Source organism: Mustela nigripes, chromosome 14 (assembly GCF_022355385.1).
Source record: "Mustela nigripes isolate SB6536 chromosome 14, MUSNIG.SB6536, whole genome shotgun sequence".
Taxonomy (NCBI): Eukaryota; Metazoa; Chordata; class Mammalia; order Carnivora; family Mustelidae; genus Mustela; species Mustela nigripes.
In genome coordinates, this window is record NC_081570.1 from 61,828,120 (window position 1) to 61,855,637 (window position 27,518).

The 27,518-nt window shown below is 39.2% G+C and overlaps 1 protein-coding gene across 1 annotated transcript in view; it reads right to left on the reverse strand.

The window, feature by feature from the left end:
* Positions 1 to 3,297: 3,297 nt before the first annotated feature.
* The window catches only part of ERICH3 (glutamate rich 3), a 113,215-nt gene continuing 88,994 nt past the window's right edge, over positions 3,298 to 27,518 (reverse strand). Inside the window, exons 13-16 of the mRNA XM_059377093.1 lie at positions 21,173 to 21,619; positions 12,097 to 12,219; positions 6,322 to 8,644; positions 3,298 to 5,642 (exon numbers count right to left, since the gene is read on the reverse strand). Of these exons, the coding sequence (XP_059233076.1) occupies positions 6,357 to 8,644; positions 12,097 to 12,219; positions 21,173 to 21,619 (2,858 nt within the window). The 3' untranslated portion in view covers positions 3,298 to 5,642; positions 6,322 to 6,356. The remainder of the gene's footprint in view (positions 5,643 to 6,321; positions 8,645 to 12,096; positions 12,220 to 21,172; positions 21,620 to 27,518) is intronic.

The window sequence follows — 27,518 nt, forward strand, 5'->3', positions numbered from 1 at the left end:
CTCACGTTATTTTTTTAATTTCCATTCCACTTTGCCCCAGATTTTTATCTGACTGTAGTGTATTTGTATGTTTGAAAGTTTTTTTTTTTATTGCCTTTTCATACTTGTCTGTAACTAAATTGTTATATAAAGTAAAATTTGGGGCACCTGGGTGTCTCAGCTGGTTAAGCGTCTGCTCAGGTCATGCCCCCAGGGTCCTGGGATCAAGCCTAGCATCAGGCTCCCTGCTCAGCGGGGAGCCTGCTTCTCCCTCTCCCTTTGCCTCTCCCCATGCTTGTGCTTGCTCTCTCTCTCTCCCTCTCTCTGTCAAATGAATAAATACAATCTCTAAAAATTTTAATAAAAAATAAAATGTAAACATCTTCTAAAATTTTCAGTATAATAAACACACAGTGTTATATTAATTTCAGGTATATAATATAGTGATTCAACAACTCTATACATTACCCAGTGCTCATCATAAGTCTACTCTTAATCCTGTCAGCTATTTCTCCCATTCCCCTACCCCACCTCCCTTCTGGTAACCATCAGTTTGTTCTCCACAGTTAAGAGTCTGGTTTTTTTGTTGATTTAAAGTTTTCTTATGAACATAAGTTTCTATGTACAAAATTTCTTCTGGACGAAGCTATCATTACAACAAGGAGTAATATGCATCTGGCCAAAACGACATACATGTATTATAAGTTTTGATAATCGTTATCTGTAAAAAGCAAGAGCAGAAATGCATCTCTTAAGAGGGTGACTTCTATTTTTAATTAGTTTGTATATGTATGAACAAATATTATTTACTGCTAAATGAGAGTGTTGAACATCAGTTCTATTCCATCTTGCTTTATTTGTAATGACGTACAAAGGTAGTATTTATGCGTGTCACATAAATAAATCGATGGGAATAGAAGTGGTGTGAAGTGTTGAAGTTTGAAGTACTGTACTGCAGTTGTCATCTCTGACCTCCTTGTGATTTACCAAAAGGCACAGACTGATAAAATACCAAAAATTATTTTACTATCTTATCAGCTGAAAACTCAATTAAGACCTCCTTTAGTTTTCTTGAAAACAAAGAATTGAAAACCACTTGTCTTGCAGAAGGATTGGTTAACTAGTCATCGAGGTCATTCCTGTGCTCCATACCTACACCATATTTCACATTGTTCATCATGTGTGACATCTCGGAGGAAACACAGTAAGTCGGTAAATGAAGAGTTGACACCTATTATTAAGAGAGAAAGAGAGACTGGCAAAAGGGAGACCTTGAGTGCAACTAGTTTCAGGTCCATTTCATGACATAAATGCATATGATGGTTGAACACCTGCAAAGTAGCCTTGCTAGTGAATCCCTTGAAAAGCTTCATTTCCCCTCAGGGATACACCCACACCAGCTTGAAGATCTCTACGTCACCTTAGTACCAAGCTTCTGAACAAGTATGAGATTTCTCCTACACTTTTTTCCTTAACACAACCTTAGTTATAAGTAGATATTTAATAAAGACCAGGAAGGATCTGACAAAGGAGGTAGAGAGCTTGTTCTTAAATAGACTTTGGCACAAGACTCTCTGTCCCAGGAATCTTCTGTGTACTCTATTTTCCCTATGAAAAATGGAGGCATCACATCATCACAAAGTATTGTAAGGGTTGCACAGATTATGAAACAAGATAAAACTTCTGGAATTTCAAAAGGAATGTGTATTCTCAAAAGGAATGTGCATTTTATCTGACAGAATTTATATTACCTGTCATAGTTTTCCTATCATAGGGCATGGTATTAGGAGGAAGGAAAAAACAAAGAACAAAAAAAGAACAGTGAGCTTGAGAGTGACTTTGAAGGAATTCTAACTATATTTATTCCCTGTTCCTTTGTACCTCTTGTTGCTGACCATGTTGACAGGGAGATTTTTTTAAATGACACAATCAGGTACGTATAGAGGACTAGAAGGAAATATTGCCCAAGGTCAGAAGTGGCCTTTCCTGGGCTGTCCTTGAAGCTGGTGGAATATTTCACTTATTAGATGAATCTCTAAGGCTTTCTTTTCTTTTCCCAAGCAATCATTTTCCAAGGGCAATATTTGTGGCAAAATTACTGATTTAGAAGTATGATGGAACTCAACTTTAAATTTATAACACAAGAATTTATAAAGCCACAGAAAAGGCTCAACTTAAAAAGATTTTTACAGGGGCACTTGGGCAGCTCAGTTGGTTAAATATCTTCCTTTGGCTCGGGTCATGATCCCAGGGTCCTGGGATCAAACCCCTTATCAGTATCCTTGTTTGGTGGAGAGTAATTCTTTCCCTCTCCCTGCTTATTTCCTCTCTCTCCCTCTCAACTAAATAACATCTTTAAAATAAATAAATAAATAGATAGATAAATAAATAAACAAATTTCAAATAGCCTAATTCTGCCTACCTTTACTTTGGTTGTCCAGTTTTCTCTTGAATTATTTAAATAATTTACCTTATTCTTTGATTAGCTGTAAATATAACTCCCTTCTTTCTGATACAGTATATATTAATGAGATCTGTTATTTCCCCTTCTAAACCACCCCAATGCACCTTTAAAAAAAAAAAAAAAAAGATTTTATTTATTTATTTGACAGAGAGAGAGAAAGCAAGAGCACAAGCAGGGGGAGCAGCAGAGGGAAAGGGAGATGCAGGCTCCCCACTGAGCAGGGAGCCAAATGCGGGCTTGGTCCCAGTACCCCAGTATCATGACCTGAGCCGAAGGCAGACGCTTAACCAACTGAGCCACCCAGGCACCCCTAAATGCATCTTTCAAAAGAAGTTTCCTTCCTTACACCTGTGGCCAGGTGAAAGAGGTACAAGAGAACAGGGAATATATAGCTGGAATCTCTTGAAGTCCCCCTTAAACTCACCCTCCCTTCCTTTCTTTGCAAGTCTTTTCCTTCCTCCGACCCGCAAATGAAAACATTTAGAAGTGCACATATAGTATCTTGCTATGTATTTACGATACCTCTTCCTAGAAGATAATGTGTGAGATGAAGAACATCGGAGTTTGGGGTCTGAAGACCTGAGACTGAACATGATTTTAGACAAACCACTTAACTTTATTGAGCTTGTATTTACTTGTTTAGGAAATGGTAGTAACTTTCCTCTCTGGCATTACCCCATGTATGGGAAAGACATGTATGAATGCAGACGTGTTTTCAGACAGTCGATATAAACAACCTGTGAGACAAATTTTCTCTGCTTTATAGAGTTTAAATTCATAAGGAAAGGACAAAGAAGATAATCTCAAAGTCGTCTTATTTTTAAAGAATCATTCACATGTCTTATTTGTAAATGTATGGTTTCTTTATGCTTTTAATAATGAAACTGAGGGGAAAATCAGTTCAGCTGAACATACAAATAGTTTTATCAACATAGTATTTGCAGAGAAAGAAATTCATTTAATCGAAATATCACAACACTGAATTTCACACTTAAACCCACATGCAGATTGTAGGATTATGTTACAGAATGTTTTGATCAAATGTGTTAAATATAAAAATAATTCAATGCAATTTCCATTTAGCACATTGTACAAAAGTCATTCTTCAATAGAATTAACAAGTTTACAATCTTTCTTATAAGGTGCTATGTATTCAAAGTGCTCTATAGCATTGAGGTTGAGATTAGGAAACAAATACTGGAGAGTTCCTCAGTAACGCAGCTCAGTAATAAATGAAATCGGATATACTGTAGATGAAACCCACCCATTAATCCTAAAACAGACCATGGCGATCTGTGGTGCGCTGTGAGAGGCACTCATTCTTGGTGGGGGGTGGGGCTGGAAGATGTCATAAACACATCATTATGGTCCTAATAAAAATAAGCTTCAAGTTGAATCCATCACTTTTATAGTGAGTACCCTTTCCTAGAGAAAAGGAGAAAAACAGAGGCACAGAAAACGAAAGAGGCAGAGAAAGTTCACAATGCTTCTGCAGTCCATTTTCCTCCTGAGATTAATCCTCAGTACAACCCAGAGTCCACAATAGCAGTTCCAGACTTTAGAGTCCATCAGAATTACCTGGAGGGCTTATTAAACACCCACTGCAAGGCCCCAGCCACAGCGTTTCCAATTTAATAGGTGTGAGAGCAGGGTGGGAATTAGTATTCTTGGAACAGTTCCAGGTGATGCTGATATCTTCATCAAGGGACCACATTTTTGAGAACCACAGGTTATATCTTGGATCAAGGGCTCCTTTATTAAAATGAAACATACCTAAAAAGACAACATGCCTGCTCCCTAGGGACATAGAGTATAGGGCATCTGCCTAGATTGTATGATTTAAGGCACCAGCCCTCAATTTTAGCTACATAATAGTAGTAGGAGAATAGAACAGTAGTAGAGTAGAATCAACTGAATTTAAAAAAACAAAAAACAAAAAACAAAAAAAAACACTTGATGCCTACACCCATCTAAAAGTAATTAAACCCACATCTCCAGGGAAGGGGGCCAGGGGTTGAATCATTCACGGAAGTGCTCCGCACAAGTCTAATGAGTAGTCCAGCTGGAGAATTGCTGCTTTAGGAGATTTTGTTCATCTCCTCATGGGAGAAAATATGGCCAAACATATGTGCCTTTTAGGGTACTGGTATAGGAACAAAGGCGTCTTCAAGGAAATCATAATCCCCAGTAGGCACACGGATGCACAACTATTTCTAGTAATATCAAGGGGTAATTTAGAAAGTGATTCTGACTGTTGATTTACAATGCCCCGCAAGGTTAGTTCACAGGTTTGAAATAACAGAACTCGGGCAGGTGAGCAGCACACTAATCTAATCCAAGTTTCTTTTCCATCAAATGACATCACCCAAAGAATCCAGAGTCTAGAATGTTGGTGTGTGTACTGATGTGCCATATTTACCTGCTATAATTATTGTTACTCATTTCAGTCAGCTTAATTATTTACTACTCCGATTTACATTTGAATGGACCTATAAATAAGGCCCCCAGGGACAAAATGCTACCAGCAGTTAAGTCTACCTCAGAAAGCAAAACTACAGAAACACAAACAAACAAAAAAACACAAAGGGCATTTTGAAATAAGATTGCCGCTTTACTCTTCTAGCATAAATAAGATGAATAAATAAGTGTAGTAAATCAACATGCCATAGAATCCCTTTCTGGAAGGATTTACAGGGCTGGAGCAATTTTTAGTACTGAGTGTACACGAAGGACCTTTAGAGCTCATTTTCACAAACCAAGTCATTAAAGCCCCAAGCCACAGACTTTAAATAAAACTCTAATGTATGAAACCGGAACTAATATTTGATTATAAATAAAAAGGAGTTTAAACAAACCCCAGATGTGAGGACTGGGCCTTTCAGGTGATCTTTGGTAAAAGTCAAACATTTGAAAGCTATCAATTGGATTTGAATAGAGACACATTAGCTATGTTGAATACATAACAGCCTCACAGTCTTCCATTAGAAACTGCGGCCCCTAAGGAGGGTCCTACAGAAGGATCCAGTTAATTTTAAGGTGTTTAATGTGCTACTGACCAACACTGCTGGACTGGGAACCGGCTTAGACAAGCAAAATGATTAAAAAAAAAAAAAAGAGGTAAAAATCCAAAGTCAAAGTGAGATGCTTGGGTGAATCTTTCTCCAGTCTTAAGTCTTCCAGAAGACATCTTTCAAACATCCTGAAAAATAATAAAAAGGACAGAACGATGTGTAAAATCTCTCAGGATAGTAGAAACTAGGCACTGAGAATAAGACGGCATCAGGGAAATAGCAGGAATACAGGAAATGCTAAAAATAATTTTAGCCTTTAATTACAATCTGTAATATTTTACATATATTTTTATAATGTGTATATATTTTTCATATTTTATAATTTATGCTCTATGTATATTAAACTTCACAAAAACTGCAGAAATGAAGGCATACGGCCCATTTAAAGGCAAGTAATCACAGCCATCCTTTTAAACACTCAAAGGGAAATGAACTTAGGAATAGAGTTTGATTCTTCTGGTCTGTGGTGCGTCCCTGTGGCCCATTCTCTTTAATTCATCTCCAGGACCCTGGAAAGGAGACATGGGTTTCACCTCCTCAGAGAACTGTGCTTGCAGAGCAGAGAACATGACTCGGGGGTACAAAAGGGGTAGAAGTGGGTGCCTGTGTGCACGTTGGCGCCGTCACATTGGCCTTCTCCAGCTCCTGTCCTCAGGGGCTGGGGGCTAAGCAGTATAGCCTTGAGAATTGACACTGCTGGGTACAGGTATATGCAGGGACAGATGAAGGTTTGAGCTTGACCAAAGGGGAGGGATTCTCAGGTGGGGAATCTGTTAAATCCTGCAAACAGAGCGGGCTTAAACTCACCTTCTGCCCCAAAGTCTCTTAGGCCTTCATGTTGTTCAAGGAGGCATCTGCGTTTGCACGTTCTCTTTTTCTCTCTGCACTGTAAGCTCTTGGCTCCCTTGGCTTTCCGTGTAATCAGGTTTTACAGGGAGCGTTTGCAGGCCCTGTAGACTGTCTCTCCTAGGCTCTGACTCTCTCCCTCGGGACATTCCTGGGCTGAATTCTTGAGCTGCACCCAACTCCTGCCCATCTTCACAGCTCCCCGGGCCAGCCTCCTCTCCCACGGGCTCTGCCCGCTGCATGGTTTCGACTCCCCGGCCCTCTGGATCCTGCCCTAGCTGTGGGGCCTTCCCTCCCGGGTCTGAAGGTTCTTGTGGAGCCCCCTCCTCAGCCTCTGGTACCCAAGTCCCCGGCACCTCCTCCCTACTCGGAGCTCTTTCCTCTGCCACCACCTTCTCAGCAGCTGCTGGTTTCCCTAGTAACCCCTCCACTTGGTGCCAAGTTTCCTTGCCAGCAACATCTGACGGGGAGGAGGCTTTATTTGCCTCTGTTTTCCCCTCAGCTGTCTTCAAATCTGCCAACACCTCCCTCTGCTCTGCAGCCGTTCCTGCAGTGTCGTCTTCTTGGTGGAGAACTTCCTCAGCCACCACGGCTCCAACTTGCCAGCTCCCATCCCCCTCTGTGTCCCCGTGCCTCTTCACTCCTGTCTCCGGAGCGCACTCTTTATCTGCCTCCTCATCCATAGCTTCTTCACTCAGCTTTTGTGCCATCATGGAATCTTCCTCAGAAACATCTTGGGTCATCGCTGTGACCCCTGCTCCTTGCTGCCTTTGCAAAGACCCTTCTTCATCCCCAGCTTCCAGTCCCTTGAGGCCATCTTGATCCTTGGCTGCCTGCTCCTGGGCCTCACCCGTGGCTGTGATCTCTGCCTCCGGCGCTTGCTCCTTTCCTGCTTGTTCAGTTTCAGGAGCTTCTAACACAGCCTTCCCCTCAGGGCCTGGCCCTTGGTCCTGCCCCGAGGGAGCCCCGTTCTCCCTGGGGAGCAGCTCAGCTCTGCCTTTGTGCTCTGGGTCCTGGGGTTCTCTCAGTCTTTCCCCTCCTTCCTCTTTGCTCAGAGCACTTGTGTTTTCCAGTGACCCCTCATATCCAGGTGACCCCTCAAACATGGTCTCCACCCTCTCTCTTAGTGAATCTCCTCCTTGCAGCCCTACGTCTTCAGTCAACTCCAACCCCGTGATGGGGGCTTCACCCTCCGCATCACACTCCACTTCATTCTGGGAGACTTGTGTCTCTTCCTCAGATCTCACTTCCTTCGAGGTTTCCTGCCGTTCCCCTTTAAACTTTTGCTCACCCTGCCCTGCATTTGCCCCTGTCACCTCTTCCCTCTCAGATTCAGTTTCCTCCAGAGAGGATTCTGGCCTCTCAGCTTTCTTCCTTTCTTCTGCTACACTTAATGCCCCGGGTAGCATTTCTTTCCTGTCATCTTCTTTATTAGATTCTGCCTCCGTCCCAACCTCCTCCCTTTCCGCATCTTTCAGGGTGGTCTCCGAAAGCCCCATCCGGGCTGCCTCAGCCTTCTCCGAAGTTGAGGAGCTCAAGACTGTCCCTGGTCCCATGGCTGCCTTCCTCTCTTCGGCTGGTTCTTCTCCCCCAAGCATTGCCTCTACTGAACCACCTTCTCTCTCAGAGGCAGCATCTCCCTCGGCTCCCAGGTCCTCTAGGTCTGCAGATGCTTGCTCTTCCCTAGTCACCACCTCAGGCTTTCCAGACCCTGCTGAGCTCACGACCTCCGCTCTCTCAGCCTCTCTCTCCTCTGCCTCCCTCAGGGTTTCGGCCTCCTGCATACGCTCTGAGTCCAGAGCTGCGTCACTTGCAAGCACTGTTTTCTGGGAGCCCCACTCCCCCTCAGCAGCTGCCTTCTCAGTCTCCAGCACTGTTGGCAACAAGGCTGCCTCTTCAAGAGCCTCATCTTCATTCACACCTCCAGAGGCTCTGGTGGCTTCTATCCCTCTAGGGCTTAACTCCTCTTCCCCTTCAGCTTCTGCCTCAGCCCCACTCGCTCTGCTCTGAGGGAGCTCTCTTTCCTCTGCAAATTGTTCTATTAATGCTGGCTGCTCTGCTGTTGGCTTCCCCTCCCCCAAGGGAACCTCATCAACCCTTGCTTTTTCCCACGTTGCTGCCTCCCCTTTCTCTTCCGTTGTGTCAGCATCCCGGTGCTGGGGAAGTTCACCTTCCTGCGCTGCCTCTTTCTTCTCCAGTGTATACACGTCTGATACACCTTGGTTGGATTCTGTGTGTGAGCTGAGTGTTGCCCTTTTCTCCAACATGAAATTCCTGTGTGGTGCTATGAAATAGGGTTAGAAAACATGGTTACTTTAACCAGAGTGCCCAGGGAGGAGATATTCTATATAACCATATATGTGATATAGATAATATCTAGAAGCTATTGATCTTACATATTAACCATTTCCTCGATCCTATGATGCCATTGACTGTAACATGCACCATGATTTAATAATGGCTCTTCATGATGAAAATAAGTGCTATCGGTTTAATGGACACATTGATATTTAAGGAAAACTGAACATCAGAAATGTTGAAAACAAATAAGATCTCCATATCTTAGAGTGGTCTCCTCCCACCTTCTCTCTCTCTCTCTCTCAATCTTTCATATAACACACATACCGCCTACTTTTATTTGAAATATTAGGACTTGCAGAAAAATTATGGAATAAAAAACCAGTATTTCATCTTCTTAGAAATCACTTTGCCCTAGAGCATCATAATATGTGTGTCCTTGGCTTGTGTTTCTTGTATTCATGTGGGCATTCGGCAGCACAATCACAATACAGTGTGAGCTGATTATTATCCCCTATATTATTCTCACGTTTTAAAGCTACTATATCTAGATTTAGTCATCAAATAACTTTCTAGCTCAAGGTAAGGCTTTTACTAAAGACACCAATTTGTATTATAGGTCAGGATACCTCCCTGCCTATGTTCAGAAACTGTTTTGCCTTTGGCAAAACAGGATCACAGAACAAGGCAGGACTTTGTAGTCTGGGACAAATTTCAACATAAATAACCTTCTTGAAGTATTTCATAAGTTCTCATCTATAATTCCCTGGCAAATCTGGCTGTACTAGCCATCATACTTCAATAAATCTAAGTTCAATATGTTTCTTAAAGGCTTCAAATGCGTTTCTTGTTATTTAAAAAATACATGCATTTCTGTTGAAATGACCCATGCAAAATTAATAAAAGGATGTCATGCCAAATACTCAAAGCATTTACATTTTCTGACTGCAGAATAATACTTAGGGAGATAGGAAATTCTAAAATGGTCATCTTAATAATTTTGCTATCACTCTACTCTTTCTCACTTATAGAAGACACTAGACCAGATGCTAGAAGTTATCATACCCATGTGCCAACCTCTAAATTATAAAGTAAGCAAATGCGTCTTCCTTGTATTTTTTACTGCTTGTCTTTTTGGCCAGCCATCTAACCCCCACACCCCACCCAGTTACCAAGGATCTACCAGAAACCTAAAGCCCTGCTCTTATCATCTCTTCGTCCCTGTTCTGATACTCCATCCAGGACTATCTGATCATTCCATTTCCCCTCCTAACACAAAACACAACTGCTCTTTGTTGCATTCTCTTGGCCTTTTGCCAGGTAGCAACAATAAACCATTTTGAAGTAAGGTGGCAATAGCTGATACTACATTTTCCTCAAAAAGTATATTTGGAAGGTAACTTTTGGAGACTTCTTTCAAAGTAGTAACAGAAATTTCAGGTCTACCAATAGGATAGTGTTGACTTTAATATGTGGTCCTCAGCACATCACAGCAGTTACTTACTAAATTGTAGCTGTGAGTTGCTAGAGGGAAATATTGAGCCAAATGTTCATTCAGAGAACATGTAGCCAACTCATTTGAAAGAATTTTATTTCATTTTTCATATTTCACTTCAGCCATCCATTGTATCTCATTACGATTATTGGATTTAAAATAAATTAAATTAAAACAATGTGTATCAAGTCTCTTTAATAGTATATCTGTTGCTATTCAAATTCTCACATGAAAGTATATTAAAAAGTCAGTTATGAAAAACATTTAAATAAAGTCCTCTGTTTTGTAAGCTGGTCTTTAAATTTATGGATTAAAAAACATTAAGGAAAATGGGAATAAAACTGTCTGCCACCATATAACAATATACTATGCCTAAATTCTAGGAGAGAAAGGGCTAATGGCATCCAGCTGAGCTATTATATGAACATGCACATCATAGGGAAGTCAGACATGACATTCCTGAAGTAAGAGAGAAAGAGTAACTGAAATCCTTCTAAGTAGTATGGGTATGAAACATGACATGGTTTTTGACAGTAACCTCATGGGCTTTTGGAAAAAAAAAAAATATATATATATATATATACATATATATATATGTATATATATATATATGTATATATATATATATATATATATATATATATATATATATAAGACAGCAAGCGATATTCAGAAATGGAGACAATTTGATTTTGTGAAATGAATGTGTACTTAGGGGTCAGACAGAACTGGACAAGAATGCCAGCTCTGCCACTTACTATCCATATCCACTTGGGAAACAAGTTCAACAAACACTTCTCTAAGCCTTCATTCTTCTATACAAAAAATGGGAGCAGAAATGCTTGACTCACAGAATCCTTATAATGGTTAACCATAAAATGCTTTGCAGGGTTTCTGGCACACAGAAAGCCCTATCAAGTCTTCCTTCCATACTTCCTGCATTGCAGACTGTTTGGGAGGTATACCAGAACTCCTCTAGTGGAATGCTCATCATACAAGATTTGGATTCCCTAAGCAGTTAGGGTCCTCCTCCTGTAACTCATCTACTTCATGTTCAAGTGCCACCTGGCCCTCTCCACATTCCCCAGGGGTAACTGGAGCTCAGGGAACCAGTGTGAGTGCAAATATTCTGGCTACTATTTCTTGTGAGTAATAAAGTCCTTTTTCTCTGACACAAGAGTCTTGCATCTTCTGCTCACACCATGAAACTGTGGCTGGCAAACATGTTTGCTTAAAAATAGAGTAAAATCTCAAACACCTCATAGTGCTTAATGACTGTCTTTAAAAATTAGAGGTACTGTGACCATATGATAAATAAAATGAATAACACTACCCCCCCATATACACATACGTATATTCAAGTCAGTGCGGTTTTTAAAAGTCCTCTACTAAATACGGGGAAACCTGATTTCAAGGACACAGGGTGTTTGACCCGATGGATATGAGTCATGGTCTGTTGAATCACTCTAATTGGCAATCTTGCAGCTGGAATACTCATCACCAAGAGCCAGGTCATATGCTGATTTCCCCTAATTTAAAAAAATAAGGAGTTCAAATAAACCACTGTGAAATGTACCTTGGCCCTCTCTGTCTCCAGTGCACCAGTTGGGCAAATCCTCCTACCTGATCACCTAACAGGGAGGCTGACTACGAAAATAAGACTGATCTGACCAACATTTCTTTTATACTTTAAAGTGCTTTTTCCCCTCCAATCTAGGCACTAATGTATTCAAAAAAGGACAAGAACATTCATATCTGATGTCAGCTTTAAAGCTCCCCTTAAGGCCTCTCAGCCACCTCCTGCCATCAAATTCATTAGTGGAAAGAAAATAAAGGTGGAAGAAGGAGGAAGCAAGGGTTGGGGGGGTGGTGAAAGATGAAAATGGGGCTGTCATTCGCAGAGGCTTTCTAAAGGTCTTTCCTAGGTAATGATGTGCCCTCACCTGCACCTGTGTCATTCTCCAGCTTCCTCGAGTGCTTCTCCTCGTCTGTGCTGCTAACACCAGACTCGGTGTCATAGTGCCGGTGGCTGCCAGTTTCCACAGCCTCAGCGACAGTCTGTCCAACTGATTGGAGATCACAGGAAATATCAAAAGGCATAAAAACAGGTCATGGGAACATTGCTGAACTCTTTCACATCCTTTCAGCAAGTGGGGTTAATTTTAAAGTATTCACATTAAAATGTGACCTTTTCTTTTTTTAAATCTATGAAGATTAAATCGCTTCCAAGCCATGATTTCAAAAAGGAAAACACAATGGCAGATCATGAAGTAAAGAAATCCATGCAAAGAAATACTGAAAAGAGACAACAGCCAGAAGCAGTGACAGATCAGCCAAATGCACATGCAATGAAATGATGGAAAACAAGGTTTAGTTGCATTTTCCTTTCTAGAAACATATGTCATGGTTTTTATAACACCAGTCATCATGGCTTTTTGAAATTTCTAAGAGTATCAGAGATGAGTATACTATGAGCATTTCATACATTAGTAGATTTTAGTGATTTGACCTCAATACTCACTCCAGGTGGACACAGCGAGAAAAGCTAGTGTATGGTTCCTATATATTCAACAGTAAAAGCTGTTGTAGAAATTCCTGTTCTCTGCAGCTGATAACCAGCCGTGAAACTTCAGAAACACAATGACCTAAGTTCAAGACCCATACTCCATACCAACCATGTCATCTTCAGGAAGTTCTTTGACCTAAAGCTTAAGCCTCAGTTTACCCATCTGTCAAAAAAAGATACCTACTCAATGGTTATTGGAAGGATTAAATAAAGAAATATATGTAGTACAGGCTTATCTTTACTTATAAGGAGGTGCTTAAGCACTTAATAAATAATAGCTATGATGATGATGAGCATGTTGATTATAAGTATTACCAACCAATCTGGCATGATTCTAGGCAACACTGTAATATCAATTAAATTTGTCTTTAATTTCTGACATGTCCCTGTCTACATCCCTTACCTATTATCCAATGATCCCTGTGCCTAAATCCCAAACTCCTATGATTGTGCCACCTTCTGGTGAATTAAAGCTCATGCGAATAACACTAGACCAAATCTGCCCTCCCAGATAAGAACAAGTCTCCAAAATACATTCTCCTTCCTCCCCGCCGTCTACCTTCCTTCCTCCCCCACCCCACGTCTCCCTTCCTCCCCCACTCCTTCCTCACCCCCCAACTGCCTTCCTTCCTCCCCCCCCCGCACCCCCCCCACCTTCCTTCCTGCCCTCCCTCTTTCCTTCCTTCCCTTCTTTCTTCTTTTCTCTCTTTCCTCTCACATATTTGGGTTCAATTGATCCCAAAACTATACTTTGAGAAAAACAGAACTAAAATGTGGTCTCTTGCGCACTTTAAGGTGAATTGCTAAAGGGTAATTGGTTACTTATTGATTCATCTGTGTTTTGAAGCAAATAGTAAAATGTCTGCCTCATGTGGCTTTTGGGGACAAAAATGGAATGACTTAACTTTATTAATAGTAAGAGAATAAACATGGAAATGAAAAGAGGTATATCATATAGTCCAAATTCTGTTTTAAATAATTGTTTAACATCAACTTTCCTCATTCATCTGATAAACAAATAAAAAAGATTTTTATAATAATAAAGTTTAGAGATGACATCAACTCATGACAATTTGATTATAGTAGGGTTTGTTATCAAACAAACCTTTATTTTAGGAACTTGTGAACATTGCACATATAATTAAATATCATCTTGCCCACTATAATAATATTAACAGTATTAACCAATGAGTTTAAACATGCAATGTTTTAGGTCCTTGTGTATAATAAATCTGCTTGGCTAATTGAGCAATAGTAATTCCAAAAATGGTAGGACAGTGGAATGGGAGCAAGACTGATTTCACAACAATGATTTGAAGTTTTGTTTCATCAGAGCCTATGAGGTACCTGGATTCCCCCCCCCCCCCCGGTAGCCATAGACTATAAATAAGTATGGTTTATCATATGAATATCAAATCCTTATGTTATACACCTAAAATAATATACATCAATTATACCTTAATAAATTTTTAATGAAAATGGTTTATCATAATAATCATCATCATAATAATAATTAAAATAAACAATTAGCAGCTATTGAACCAAAGACTATTCTAAGAAGCCAAACGATACTAGCCTAATTTGGAAATTACAACTCACTCAGAATGGACAGTGAAGCATGTAGTCCCTCTGTCTCAGGACTGTCCTCACCACCTGGCCACGTCTCCTGGCTTGCCCCTGGAGGGTTAGGCTTTGGAAGTAGATGAGAAGGCTTTTGGAAGTAGATATAGAGTTAGGTGTTGCCTGCTTCAGATTCAGCAAGAATGGGACCCTGGCCTGAGCATCAAGGACTTATGAGGTGTGAGACCAGAAAAGTCCTCCCTTGGTCATTTTTTTTCCTCAGATGTTCTGAAACTAAAACTTAAAAGCAAGAACTTAGCCAGGGTCTAACCTTCAGGGTTTCCACCTGGAGGAAATGAGGACTGTGCCCGCTGAGCCCCGCGCCAGCACTGTAATACATCACTTTGTGTTCTTAACTACTTAGCCCTTGACCCCCTGAGGCTCCTCGCCTTCCCTCTCTGTAAAGATGACCATTAAAAGCAAAGGAAACTGTCTGTTCTCACAGCCTTCAAAGCAAAGTGGAAGAGGCTTGCTCTGAGAATTCTTAGAAAAGCACTTTTCCACTCAAATAATATAGAATATTTTAAGATGTTTTTTAAAATACCAAAATATTATTATCTGATATTAGCTTTTTTATTATGAAAACAAACATATTTTAAAATAATATATATAGTACTTTCTCAAAATAGGGAAATAGTACATATCCTTATTTAAAGCTTTATAAGATTATAAGGTATAAAAAAGAAAACAAAAGTTATCTTAATTTCACCACTCAGAACTACTAGTTAACATTTGGTTGGATCTCTATGTATCTTTTTGACTCTCCTCTTGTATAGATAGCATTTTTTAAATTTGGCAATATATTGTGACTATTTCCACGTATCATTAAATAAAAAAAGATTCCTCAGTAACTACATAAAAGTTCTAATAGGTTTTTACTAAAATGTGGTTAACCAGTTGTCTGATGTTGAATATTGAGTTATTTCCATTTGTGTGTGGGTGTATGTGTGATTATAAAGCTATTTTAAATACCACTTACAATCATTTTTGTATTTTTTTCTGACTATTCCCTTAGGGCAAATTCCTGGAATTGGAATTGCTGGCTCAAAGAGCATATTTTTAGAAGCTTTTGATATATGTTTTTATATGTTCTTCAGAAAAAGGAGGTATCAACAAATGATTTCACCTGTAATGAGGGAAGGCTGAATGACCCTGCACATTGCCAACAATGTCACCATTTCCACCAATTCTTTCTATAATTTTGTAATTGAAAACTGGTGGCAAGGATGTCATTTTCAATATTAGTAGGCAAGCTTTCTATAATCATTCCTGCTTCTCCACTTGTTTTCAAACAAAACAAACTGGATCCCATCTCAAAACACACTAATAACGCTGAGCAACTCACTAACAGAAGAAAGTTTTAAAGAGGAAACTTTTCATCTGAATTTTAAGGATGTAAGAAGCTATAAAGGAAGAGTAAGATCTATCCAAGTTTATCCCAAGTTCCCTGTGACCTTGAATACCCTGCGTGTGATTCGATCATTCTTTGTGTAGCCAATCAATTACCTTCCTAGCAAGTCACCATGACAGACTTTGTGACTAACACCCTCTACCTACGCAGTGAAGATGTGCCTGCTCTTACCTCCGGCTCAGCAACACCACCCACACAAACCCAGGACTAATTACAAACTCAAGTCCACAGCTGTTCAGAGATAACAGCTGCAGAGAGCTAATATCTATCCTCCATGCAGTACAGAATAGTAGAGAATCATCTTTCTGCAACTTTCAGATCACGTCATTTGCATGTTCAAACCGTTCCATCTTAGAATGCAATCCTCCCGATGGCATACACGTTTCTTTCTCTGCCTCATCTTCCACCACTTTCTGGTTCATCTGTTTGTTTGCATCTGTCACACCAGCCTCCCTTCTTCCGGAAGCTTCACTCAGCAAGGATGCTCCCTGTTTAGGGTTTAGAGTCCTCGAGTTTGCTCTTCCTTCTGCTTCCTGCGGGCTTTTTCCAGCTGGCAGGGTACCTCTGCCCTGTAATTCCTGCTGGCTCAAATGTCCCCTCATCAGAAAGGCCGTCCCTAAAATCCACCCCTTCCTAGAACCATTACTCTGTCCTCTTACCCTGATTGGTTTTTCTTCTACACTTAGTCCAGAATACCCCAGTACTTTAGACCTCAGCTCACAACACATGATGGCCTTATTCTCTCCTCAGGGCCATCTAACTTGCCTGCATGACGATCAGACTGCATATGGCTTTACATTACTTAGGTTTAGAAAGCTGGCCAAGCATGCTGACATCCTCTCATTCACGTATAAAAGCATAAAATGCCTGCTGCCATATACATTTTACAGTATACTTTATAATATTCTACTCTTAATATTTTATTTATATTTGTAATGTATAAATTATATTACTTCCCAAATTAATCTACCTAAATTGTTCCACTAGTAGAACACAGAGCAAAGATCATGTCACAGTGCATTAAGACAGCTTAAACTGAAGATAACAGAGAAAAATAAACACATTAAAATAACACTACGCCCTATCATCCTGAATTGCCTCCCAAGGACATTGTCCCATTGTAGCTGGCAATTACAATCTTTTACTTTACCCACTTCACTGGATGCAACACATCTTTTATATCAATTCACCTGATTTGTTGGTGGACTGGACAAAGCCCAATTAAGTGAGACATATAAAATAGAAAGAAAAATATCTTGATAACCTTATGTTATCAATCTGAAAGGTACAAAGGTACTGACTATAGAACTTAACTACTTTATCCACGGCTATGATCTTAAGTGAAAACAATTCAGATAAAGTTGTATTCGTTGGGACACTATAAAACATCATTAACTGATTGTAATTTTGTAGCCCACACACCTGTTCCTAACATAATCACAGTTCATAATTCAGCACCAAACAAATATGAGAGATAATCTTCTATACATTATCTCGGTCCCCATTTTGACCTAAGGTTCTAATCAGAGATCTAAATAAAATAATACACATTTCACTCTTTACCATGCCTTCTGATTGAATGCAGCATGGTCAGCTACATGACCTTCCTCTCAAGCATTAACTCTAGTTCCGTCCCTCTCACCTGATCCATCTAACAGAAAACTCCATTAAGAAAGAGGAACTAGTCATAACCTCTTTGCTTGGCATCAGGCAAGTCAAGACCTAGTTTACTTTATCTGAAATTTTCTTAGAAATATTTATTCATATAAGGGACTCTGAGACTATTTCTGACCTCTCTTTATCTATTATTTTAAATATTTACACATTTACTGTTTCATTTCCTTAAATATACTTAAAAACATCAGCACTCAAGAGTTATAATCTATGCCTCCTTGGTTTTTGATAGCATTAATCTTTCTGCATCATTCTGAATATTTTCCATTTTTTAAGAATCCATTAATGTTTCATTTTCCACTGTACTTTCTTCCCCTCTGCCTCTAGGCCTCCATAACCCAGAAATTTTGTTCTTTTGTGGAAGATGGGCCATAGAACAAATCTATCGGTTCTTGCACAGAAGGCAACATATTTTTAAGAAAAGTTGCAAAGTTATAAAATACTAATGCAATAAGTAGAATACTATATATAGTGAATAAGAATAAAATATAGTTATATGTGCTAACATGAAAAGGTACTGAAGACATGGTATTAAGTGAAAAAAAAAAGCAAGTGGTAAAACAAAATGTATCATGTTTCCATCTATCTATAAAAAGAATGTATGTATATATATGTAATATATGAATATGTTTTTATATATGTATAGAGAAAAATTTTTCTGGAATCAGGTCTAAAAAAAATATTTTCTGCAGATATGACACTGTTGCATGGGAAAAAGTAGAGGTGGGACAAGGAGGGACCAGCTTTCTTTTCATTCTCTCCGTTCTGTATTGTTTAAACTTTTCAACCAATCCTATCAAGAGCCTTAATATGTGATCTAGAAATGATACTCTTAGGAACCTAACCTAAGAAAATAATTATAGATTTTAAATTACCTTAGGTCATAAGATATTAGAGTTCTATTAATAATAGTGAAAATTGGGAAAAATATAAATATCAATAATAGGGGCATGGTTCCCTTATACGAAAACCACAGAATGGGATGACACACAGATATTGAAGATTACATAATAACAAAAAATGCTTATGGTATAACAATGAGGATAAAAAGCAGGATACAACACTTTATAAAAATTATGACAACATGACTTTGTAAGCCCTAAGTTTAGAAATCAAAAAAACTGACCACATATTGAAGGTGATTTTTGTGTGAGCGCTAAACCTATGGGTAATTTTTAAAAAATCTACTCTTCTCTATATTCTGACTGTTATTTCATGTTATGTCATAAGCAGTTAATGAAAAATAAACACTGACAAAGAGACCTGCTACATTTATTAAAGCTTAAGAAAGATAAAAAGTCACAAACCTTGCCATCTAGTGTCAAACCTGCCTTAATAAAAAGATAACAAAATGCTTTAGAATTATAGATGTTATCAAGTCAAGAACACAGACTTCCCATAATATGTAAGAAAAATGATAAACCTACACACTTTTCATTTCACACATTCAGAAAAAACCCTCCTCACTTTCTTCCAAGTGACATGATCCTGGTCCAATGTTTCTGTTTATTCCACCCATCACCTAAATACAACCTACACTACATGTGTCTTGCTTTACAAAAAGATGTCTAGGTACACAAGGCCAGGTACACAATCTAGTTTTCTGAAGTGGAAGTTAAGGAAATAACAATGTCACTGTTCCTACTGAACTTCAACATCTCTACCTTTTGAGGGCAGCAGCTTGCCCAGTTGTACAAATTTCCTTGATGGTACATTATACATTCTAGAACTGAACAATGAAATCCATGATCAAAGACTTGAATTATTTTGTAAGTAGTTTTCAAATATATTTTAATGAGGATCTTTACTCATGTATGGAAAAACCTCTTTGAAAATCTCAGAGGTCTTTAATCCCAGGGGAGAAGTTGGCAAACTTCTTCTATAAAGGACCAGAGAATGTATTCTTAGGGCTTTGTGAGCTATCAGGAGGTTTCTGCTGCAACTACTTAATTCTGTCCTTGCAATGCAAGAGCAGCCATTATTAATATGTAAGCCAGTGAGCATAGCTCTGTTCCAATAAAACTTTATTTTCTGACACTGAAATTTGAATTTAATTTTTTTGTGTCACCACATATTATTCTTTTGATTTTTTTCAAACCACCGAAAGACTTTAAAAACAGAACATTTTTAAAACGTTCTTAATGCAGAAGGAGAAAAAAAGGCAGTAGACCAGATGGGGCCTGTGGATTGAAGTTTGTCAAGCTGTATATTCTAGAGTTATTTGAATTTGCTACACCCCACTATCTGGAATGCTTTCATCTTCCTCCGTTCGATCTTAAAAATCGTATCTAATGTTTAAAGCCTTCCTCAAAAAAATCCTTCACAAAAACATTCAAGGTGTACTTAACCAAATGGGACTTTCCCTTTCTTTTGAAACGCCATAGCATTTGTACCGTCTCTGGCTTTATGAATGATTACTGACCTTTGTCCAATTATTGGTGTGCCACGCCTTCCCCTTAACATGTGATGGGAGGCACCCTCTCTTACACATTTCTTACTGACCATGGTGCCCTGTACATGGTAGAAGGTGAATACTACTGATAATTGAAAGATAACTATTCAACATCCTCAATTCCTAGATGTAGGCCCAAGTGGTTTAATATCAGCTTTTAAGGTCCTAAAAAAAAAAAAAAAAATTAGAGACATTAAAATATTCATAAGCTTTAAAACAGATGATTTTAGTAATATTAAAATGTGAAAACAGATTTTCGCTTGGAATTGAGAAGAATGCCCACCATTTTGGCAGGGAAGACAGATGAGAGAGAACAGGGGAAGGAGAGGAGTGACAAAACCAAACATCTGGCAGGTATGGTCCAGCTGTCCACAGGACACAACTTGGTCCTTTAACTGTACCCTAAAATCAAGGAAGGCATCAGATCTTCCATATCTTGAAAGTCCTGGGACCTGATTATGGTGGGACACTCTTCACTCTTCCCATTCAAAAGGAACTGTCCTGCATACTCACCCAGGGACCACTGGGTCAGGAAGTCACTCAGTTTCAGAGAAGAACTCAAAGTAAAGTTTGGAGTTTTCTATGAGACTGTCATATTTTTATCTAAGTTTAAATTCCTATTGCACAGATACAATAGAAAAATCTTTAAAAACCAGAGCCACTCTGCTTGAATTCAAATCCTAAGAATGCTTCTTAGGAGCTATATAATCTTCACAATTTACTTAACCTCTCTGAGCCACAATTTTGTCACCTGTGAGAAAAAGACATGATGATAAGAGAACCTAACTCAGGGGATACTGGGCAGTTGTAGGGGGTAGATGAGTTAATGTAAGAAGTGTTTAGAACTGGCACATTGTGAGCACCTACCAATGTTAGCTGTGTGTGTGTGTGTGTGTGTGTGTGTGTGTGTGTGTGTGTGTGTAGAAAGTACATATATATATAGCTAAGAAGAAATAGTATTTCTAGTGTTAAGTAACCTCTAAAAAGCCACACATACCCTTGCCTTCAGACATATAATGTGTTTTATTTGATTCTTGAGATAGAATTAACACAAGAAGGAATTTACAGAAAATAGGAAACAAGCTATATAAGATTTATCAACTTTTAAAATGCAATAGAAGGGACACAGCAAGCTGAAACTACATGTATGATTATGTGATGAAGAGAGGAATAAGAAAAAAATTGAATGCCTCTGGCATTATCACAATCGTATTTCCCAAGCTTTGGCAGAAATGCAAGGACCAAATAGCTTCCATGCATGGAACAATGGCAGGTCAACTCAATGGCCATACTTACCATCTTTTTCCACCCTACTGGCACCTGCCTTTTTGTCCTCCACCTTAGCAGTGCTTCCTTCCCAAAGCTCACTCTTATTCTTTTCTTTTTCTTCTGTGGAAAGATGTTCCCTGGACTTCTCAGATAAGCCCTCGGCAATCACTGGCGTTCCTTTCTCTGTTTCTTCTTCAAGAACATTCTCCAAGTGTTCCTCTATGGGCAGAGGCTTGGTCTCTACATCCGCTGTTATAATTTCTTGGTCTTCGATTTCCACTTCTAAATAATCCTCAATTGGAAGTTGGGATTTTCCTGGCTCATCACTTTCACTCAGCTCCTGGGAAGATGAACTCCTGGCCGTTCTGTTCGGACTGTTTCCAGTGTGGGCTCCTCCATCTCCCAGAGCAGACTCATCACTGCAACTAGAACATGGGTGACTTCTGGAGGAGGAGGATGAAGCAGTCTTTATATCTAAAAAATTAAAATGACATCATTGTTCTTCCATAAAACAACTGGATTAATTGTGGGAATTAGGTTAATAACAATTCTACTAAATTTTTAAAAATATAGGTTCACAGATTTACCGTTTTCACGTATATTGCACATAGCTGTCAAGATAAAGAAAAACCTATGCAATCTGAGTCTCCAGAAGTTTTTCTTTCTTAAAAAAATATTATTTATTTATTTATTTGAGAGAGAATGAGAGTGAGCGAGCATGAGCCAGAGGAAGGAACAGAGGGAGAGGGAGAAGCAGACTCCCCACTGAGCAGGGAGTCAAAGTGGGGCTTCATCCCAGACCCCGAGATCATGACCTGAGTCAAAGGCAGTCGCTAAACTGACTGAACCATTTAGGCAGCCGTCTAGAGGTTTTCAATAAGAAATCACATTTAGCTAAAAACCAACTGTATGTATGTATGTATGTATGTATGTATGTATGTATGTATTTTTGAAAGACATTTTATTGGAAAGTCTTTGTATCTATTTCATTGTAGAAGAAACGGAATACTCTTACTTGTTCAGTAAGAGTGCTTATTCATTATCATGTTGACTAGCCACAGTATTCTCTGTGCAAAAAAACTTAAATTTTTATCTACTGTAATACCAACCTTATCCAGCTAGCAATGTGTACTAGAAAGATCAATGCATTTGGATAATACCAAGACACTTGAAAGATATTCTGAAGGGATGCTTGTGTGTGCGTGTATGTGCATGTGTGGTGTGTGTGTGTGTGTGTGTGTGTGTGCGTGTGTGTGTGTGTGTGTGTGTGTGGAGGAGGACATGTTGTCTTATTCCAGGTTTCTCCAAAGCAGACGCTGAGGTCAGGGTTCATGTGATATATTAAGGATACGCTCCAGGAGAAACTCTTGCAGATGTAGGTGAAGCAGGGCAGGGAAGGCAAGAGGTCAATCAAGGGAGCTCTTTCAAGCAACATCTCAACCTCAGCTGATCCCACAGGGACCTCTGAGGTCTAAATTATATTAGAATTGTTCCTCTCTCGAGGAAGGAGTCGGGCTTTCATACTCTGCTCCAGTCAGAGGTGGCTACCACCTCCTACCGCCCCCCACCCCCAAGGGAAGGTAAACTCCTTAGACTCTTTGTCTGGGCAAGTGAAGCAGCTCCGAAGCCCAGGGCTGTCCTCTGAAGGAGGAAGAGGGTTGCCAGAGCTGGGAGATGGGACATGGAACATGGAATCAGTCAGAGGGCTTCTAGAAGATGGAGGCCGTGTGCTGATGGGGTGCTACCGATACATCGACTAGATTGACTAAACTGGAAATGGTTTCGTACTTACTACCCACAAGCCCTTTCAAAAATCTCCAAGAAAGCCACACACACACTGAATCTCTGGAAGGAAGACGTGCAGCCTGAAAAGTCACGGCGTATGCTGGGGCCAGAGAAATACAAACTTGCTTCTGAGTTTTTCACCAACAGATCTGTGTTTACAGTAGTTTTTTATAGACTATATTTTCAAATGAAATAGCCTACACTTAAATGCTGCTTAGCTTTGTTGTTTTCTCTGCTCTGTGTGCTCCTTACTCTTTTCTGTTCTTTATTTCTGTTTGGCAGCTACACAGATGGCTGTAGCAGCTGATACAGACTTTAAGGGAAGAAATACCTGTCTTTCCTCTTATCCTTTCCTTTCACACCCTCCAGCCCAAACGACTCTCCATGACACGGCTCAGAATTTTAAGTATAGTCACAGACACTTATCAGAGTTTCCACAAAGATTTGAGAGATGCTACACGGCAGTAAAGAAACAAACTCTAAAAAGCCTTTAAGCAACAGAACCCCTTCAGTACGATTCCATTTGTTCTTATCTCCCAACCGCTTTGACAGGCACCAGATGACCACTGTTTGTCAAAGGAACGCATACCTTAACCACTCATTCTTTATCTCCATTTTATAAAATCTGCCTCTCAGTAGGGAACACAGCAGATCAAGGACGGTTGTTCTCTATCTCATTTGTACCATTTCAGAAACTTGAGGGACGATGATCTCACCCTCTCTTAAGCATCTCACTTTTTTTTTTTTTTAAAGAAAAACAACTCATATTTGCTAGTTGTTCAATCAATAGCTCTCATTAATTGCACAATTAGCTAGAAGGCAATATTATACTTGCTCTGTACTCCCACAAATATTCAAATCTATCCTCTTTAATATTGATTTCATGACTCACTTTTGTCTCTGAGAGTTGTTCACATAATAAGAAAAATGAGCATTCCTCTACCTTTCTTTCATAGCTCCAATTAATTGTGTTACTTTATTTCAAAAGGCTGAAACACACTCTGGTTCATTTTGAGTCAGTCCCTTGGAGAAGAAAGATCAGGAGAATGAACGGCCTTCAAGAGGCAAGGGTACCTGACCTCTCATATAAACTCATTTCAGTTTTCCAATTTCTCTCTAACCTTGCTGTGCAATTTAGTTTCCCTCTCATTTCTTTCTCTCATTTTCATGCAGACACTGGGCAAGACTTTGCCTACAAATAAAAGCTCAAAATGTTTCAGGGCCACGGAATGAGATTTTCATCACTAATTTTATTTATTGTCTTAGAAATGAAGGAAGTTTTGATATAGAAATTTTTGTCTAAAAGAACATTTTACATGAAAGAACTCTGAGGGCACATACTTCATGTTTTTTGTCAGTACGAGGGAAAAAATTATCTTGGAGGTATGTTAGTAAGCAAAGCTGGCTCCCACCCAATTCTGTTTGTCTCTGCATGGCTCCCTTTAGGTACTGAAGCTAAAAGCACCTGTTCTTGATCTTTATGGTAAAGAAATGATGTGCACCAGCAGCACCTTGAGTCCATGCCCTGTGAGGCATTTCTGACTTTCCACCCTGCATTCAGTCAGGCTCCAAACCCTTCACTGTCTTCTCTCTTCGTGTCACTGATAACTGTTCCTTTTTTTTTGCATGACTACTATTTCACACAACATGAGACTGAGAGAAAATAATATGTTCCTCTGTAAGATGAAACTACGTGCTTCAATCATGACGTGGCTGCTGACTAGCTTTGACTTTGGCTCTTCCACAAACCCCCCTAAGCCTCTGTTTTCTTGACTGTAAAATGGGGCTAATTCTCTCTGTAAGTCTCTCTGTAAGTCTCTGTAAGTCTGCAGAAATTACACAAAATAAAATAATGATTTTTTTATGAATTCCAGTCTTTCCCCCTCTATGGAGTCATACACGTTAAGTATAGTCTAATGCATTTCTTTCTTGTGATTTCACCCTGTGCATTATATGAAGAAAAGTAATTGCAGTAACCATTTGCTGAGGAAAACTAAATAAATAAAAACATGATCATGATTATGTATGCACTTACTGCAAACCAGACATGGAGGTAAGCACTCCATAAATATCTCATTTAATCCCATGGGATAGCTATCTTCTTTTTCTAGATCTAGAAAGTAAGGGGAGCACCTGGATGGCTCAGTTGGTAAGCATTCAACTCTTGGTTTCGTCTCAGGTCATCATCTCAGGGTGATGAGATCGAGTCCCACTTAAAGCTCCTCACCCATCGCAGAGTCAACCTGAGATTCTCTGCCTCTTTCTCTCCACCTGTCCCTTTCCCCTCTGCTCACACTCGTTCTCTCTCTCTCAAATAAATTAATTAAATCAATTTAATTTTAAAAGAATGTAAGGCCCAGAGAAGTTAAATAATACCCAATGCCCATTAGCTATAAAGTAGCAAGTTTTGTAAAACATATTTTTTGTAATGACTCACTATAGTAAAACCAAGACTACTCTACTTGCCAAAAGGCCTTCAAACAGAGAGCACCCACTGTCACAGACCTACTATCGCTTCTCTTAACTAACTTCCACTCCAGGATGACAAATGGAAAATAGTCCTCTTATGTGTCAGGCAACGTGCTAGGTTTTAAGGACACAGTAGAGAAAAAAGCAGGCCAGGACCCTGCTTCCACAGAGATTACACACTCTAGCCAGACACTGCCTCCTTTTGCACAAGCACAATAGATCAACTGTACGTGTTCCCTCAGGTGTTTGTTCATTCTCCTCACAGTGACCATGGACAGCTCTCTCGGGAGCTGCTGTTACACTCCTCACTGCTATCAGCAGCTTTATTATCTGTTTTGAACAAACTGTAAGCCCTGATCTTTGTTTTGAATCATTTCTCATCTCCTAGCATAAAGCATGGTTTTACTATAGTTTAAATTCACCGTTTTCTTCATTAGTACCCTGATTTTAACTACTTTGTTTTGGGTTCACTAGCTTGAGGCCCCATGGACACTTTAAGTGCACAAACTCAGTACAAATATGTAAATTCAGTCAAAAACAACTAGCTTTCACCACAACCCAATGGATCTTATACCCATCCAAACTAATATAGACTGCATCTCTCTCCCATTCTTTGGTCTGAGGGTTCACAACAAAATCTGCGTACATGCTGCTCCTATGGTCTTCAAATTGGCTGTGACACACAAATTTACACATCCTATTACTCATATAAATAGTCCTATCTTGATTATACACAGGAGCTCATAAAAATCTGTTTTTATATTATATCAGATACTGTGGTTTAGTCAATATTTTCATGTACAATAATGCCTAATTAGACAAGTGCTCCATACTCATAAATATTGTAGAGTGAATGTATGTTTAATAAAAATAAAAGTAGAAATCATTAAATTCTAACTATAAACGGTAACTAGTTATTTGTCTTAAGGGAGATCATATGTCCTCACACCAATAATTCATGACTCAATTCATCAATGAGACAAATGTACACATTACTTTGTAAGAATAAATATCTACAGGTAAATGCAGTTCTAGCAGGAGGAGATGAAAAAATTGAAAAAGCTTAAAACTTCCCCCATGACTACCTTTATCTGCACTTTTTTAAACATTAAAATGAATACTTAAAATCCTGAGAATATAATCAAATCCTGTGTCACACTGTGCTGCCTAAGTCCTTTTACATTTATCCACTAAGATTAAGATTTTATTGGGTAGCCCAATAATACCTTTGTTGTATACAAGGCAGATTCAAAACTGTAGAGAAGAACCTCAGAGGAAAGTGTTTTATGTGGACAAAAATGATTATGTATTTAAAAGTCATGGCTTCCTACTTCAGTAATCAAAATGTGAATAGATTGAGGAATTCTGACTTTTCAGAAAAATTAAAATTTGACAATCATGCCAAAACCCCAAAATCAGACATATAGATGCTAACCAGAAGGCCATCTACAGGCTTCCCCTCGTCCTCTCTGTTCAAGGAAAAGTCAAGTTACACTGACATCCACCGAATGTGTTTTCATAGCACCTATGATTTCGACATGGAAGGAGCAGTCTCCCCTCATGTGCTTCTCATCATTAGTCAGGCCAGGAAATGAAGAGCGAGATTCCTGAAGTCAATAAGTAAATAGAATATTTTTGTGACTCTGGAATTTTAAAAGTCTATAAGTTTCTTCAATATAAATATATGCTGACTATAGGGAAAATGGAAAAGGGAAATATTATCTTTATTACTTCAAAAACCATTTGCTTAATTCTTATATTCTATTCTTTGCAATTCTGGGAAGAGGTTCTCTCTTTCTCTCTCTCTCTCTCTCTGAAATCTTTCTCATAAGAAGCTATTGATTCTTGGGGCACCTGGGTGGCTCAGTGGGTTAAAGCCTCTGCCTTCGGCCCAGGTCATGATCTCAGGGTCCTGGGATCGAGCCCCTCATTGGGCGCTCTGCTCAGCGAGGAGCCTGCCTCCCCCCTCTCTGTCTCTGCCTGCCTCTCTGCCTACTTGTGATCTCTGTCAAATAAATAAATAAAATCTTTAAAAAAAAAAAAAAAAGAAGCTATTGATTCTTTACCTCTTACTCAGAAGCATTATCATCCAAACTGTCCGTGAAAGCATAAAAGTATA